The sequence below is a fragment of the Teleopsis dalmanni genome, unplaced genomic scaffold (genome assembly GCF_002237135.1).
Source record: "Teleopsis dalmanni isolate 2A unplaced genomic scaffold, ASM223713v2 unscaffolded_contig_4641, whole genome shotgun sequence".
In the NCBI taxonomy this organism is placed as follows: domain Eukaryota; kingdom Metazoa; phylum Arthropoda; class Insecta; order Diptera; family Diopsidae; genus Teleopsis; species Teleopsis dalmanni.
Genome location: NW_024036023.1, coordinates 1 through 2809, shown reverse-complemented (window position 1 = coordinate 2809; position 2809 = coordinate 1). Strand labels below are relative to the sequence as shown.

The following is a 2809-nucleotide window of genomic DNA, read 5'->3' as shown; positions in this document are numbered from 1 at the left end:
TCGTTTATATGCGGCTTTTCCATGGTATATCCCAAATAGCACTTTACAGCGCGATCTCCACGTCCCATTAGTGTTTGAAACCATACAAACAGTCAGCAAAATTATTGAACAAGGCTATCAAATCACCCGAACTCACTAGCACACGAACTGTTATCAGATATCAATCATTCGCGTGAACTAAGAAAATTTTCTACGTCGGATTTGCCAAATAGAACCCAAAATACATCGTATTAGTTGAGTGTTTAACTTGTTTTTGAATAAATTCGTTATATAGAGATTTTTTTATATGCAAAAATTTGTTTATGTACCTGAAAAAACTTGGTTATAGAGAGGAATTCGCTATAGAGACGTTCGTTATAGAGAGATTCGCTATAGAAAGGTTCAAATATATGAAAATCGCTGTGTCTTCAACAAAACTTCGTTATAGAGAGGAATTCGTTATAGGAAGGTTCGCTATAGAGAGGTTTGACTGTATATACTTATTCATCATTAGTTGTAATTTAATCTTTAGCGGTATACTCGTATACTACTGAGTTGCCCGTAGATATCTACATATCATTTTTTTCTATATTATATCCATAAGAATTACTGAATGATCTTTTACAGGTTGTATTTTGTTGGAAATGTATAATCATAATTGAATAGTAGGCTATTCTTATTTGATTAACTGTATTTAACATTTTGTAAAAATATAGAAATAGATTAACTTTTGACTTCCGATAAGAATAAAGTTAAATTGTAAAAACACAAATTAACAGTTGGCGACGAGGATGGGATTGTAAGTGGTTTCATGAATACCGCAAGCTTCCATACCCAAGAATGATGGTTGGAATAGGGCTTCTGGGCAACGGAAACGTTCATTACCAATGGTGATGACTTGTCCATCGGGTAATTCATAGGACTTCTCCAATGATGAGCTGGAGGCAGCTGTTGCCATTTCTTGTTCGAAATCGAGTGCAACATAGCACAATTTTTCTTTAATGTCACGTACAATTTCACGTTCGGCTGTGGTTATTCATTCACAACCACAGCCGAACGTGAAATTGTACGTGACATTAAAGAAAAATTGTGCTATGTTGCACTCGATTTCGAACAAGAAATGGCAACAGCTGCCTCCAGCTCATCATTGGAGAAGTCCTATGAATTACCCGATGGACAAGTCATCACCATTGGTAATGAACGTTTCCGTTGCCCAGAAGCCCTATTCCAACCATCATTCTTGGGTATGGAAGCTTGCGGTATTCATGAAACCACTTACAATCCCATCCTCGTCGCCAACTGTTAATTTGTGTTTTTACAATTTAACTTTATTCTTATCGGAAGTCAAAAGTTAATCTATTTCTATATTTTTACAAAATGTTAAATACAGTTAATCAAATAAGAATAGCCTACTATTCAATTATGATTATACATTTCCAACAAAATACAACCTGTAAAAGATCATTCAGTAATTCTTATGGATATAATATAGAAAAAAATGATATGTAGATATCTACGGGCAACTCAGTAGTATACGAGTATACCGCTAAAGATTAAATTACAACTAATGATGAATAAGTATATACAGTCAAACCTCTCTATAGCGAACCTTCCTATAACGAATTCCTCTCTATAACGAAGTTTTGTTGAAGACACAGCGATTTTCATATATTTGAACCTTTCTATAGCGAATCTCTCTATAACGAACGTCTCTATAGCGAATTCCTCTCTATAACCAAGTTTTTTCAGGTACATAAACAAATTTTTGCATATAAAAAAATCTCTATATAACGAATTTATTCAAAAACAAGTTAAACACTCAACTAATACGATGTATTTTGGGTTCTATTTGGCAAATCCGACGTAGAAAATTTTCTTAGTTCACGCGAATGATTGATATCTGATAACAGTTCGTGTGCTAGTGAGTTCGGGTGATTTGATAGCCTTGTTCAATAATTTTGCTGACTGTTTGTATGGTTTCAAACACTAATGGGACGTGGAGATCGCGCTGTAAAGTGCTATTTGGGATATACCATGGAAAAGCCGCATATAAACGAAGTACCATATTTTCGATTTAAATCTCTGTAATATTGGTATATTAGATTTTGCAATTGTTCCCAGATCGAAATAGCTTTGTATATGAGTACTTTAGCGCTCAGTGATAGCTTTGAATTTTGACAAAGGAGCCAGTACATGGAGCGCATTTTCAGACCCAGTGGCTTGGGTTTTGTAAATATGTAGTGTTTCCATGTGAGACACCGATTAAGATTAACTCCCAGATTCACCTGATCGGATTGTGGTAGTACGTTATTATTTAGTGTGACTGGTGGGTAGTAATCATTGCGAAGAGTGAATGTGGTTTGTACAGATTTGAATTCGTAAACTTTAATGCGCCATTTGTTTAGCCACACTTGGATGGTGTCTAGATTTGTTTGTAACTTTACTAGTTGTTGGATCGTTTCTTTTAGCTATGATCACTGTGTCATTAGCAAAGATTGCGGTATACGTTGATGGATTAAGTGGTCAGCTGTGAACAGTGTGTAGGGAGTTGAAGCTATAAGATGTTACTAACTCTAATGATGTAACCTAGTTTTGGTATCACAATAACTTGGGCTACTTTCCATTGACTTTGATAGTATTCTTGACTAATAATGGCATTAAAAACTGGGTTGATGAATACAAGACAAATGTTTGGTAGCGTACCTAGGAGCCTTTTTGACTTTAATTTTGGTCTTAATTGTCCATTTAATTTTTGTATTGGGGTTTTTGTGACTGGAAAATCCTTTTGATGCAGTATTTGCAGGAGAGCCTCAGTTTCAGCGTCGTTTTG

The 2809-nt window shown here is 35.1% G+C and overlaps 1 protein-coding gene across 1 annotated transcript; it reads right to left on the bottom strand.

The window, feature by feature from the left end:
- Positions 1 to 736: 736 nt before the first annotated feature.
- Positions 737 to 1020, bottom strand: LOC119665356 (actin, cytoskeletal 3-like). Its single transcript, XM_038074600.1, has one exon. The coding sequence runs from the start codon at positions 935 to 937 to the stop codon at positions 752 to 754; it is 186 nt and encodes a 61-aa protein (XP_037930528.1). The 5' UTR covers positions 938 to 1020; the 3' UTR covers positions 737 to 751.
- Positions 1021 to 2809: the final 1789 nt, after the last annotated feature.

Bases quoted from the DNA above. Each gene is read 5' to 3' on its own strand.
- LOC119665356 (XM_038074600.1), bottom strand. From the start codon at position 937: ATGGCAACAGCTGCCTCCAGCTCATCATTGGAGAAGTCCTATGAATTA.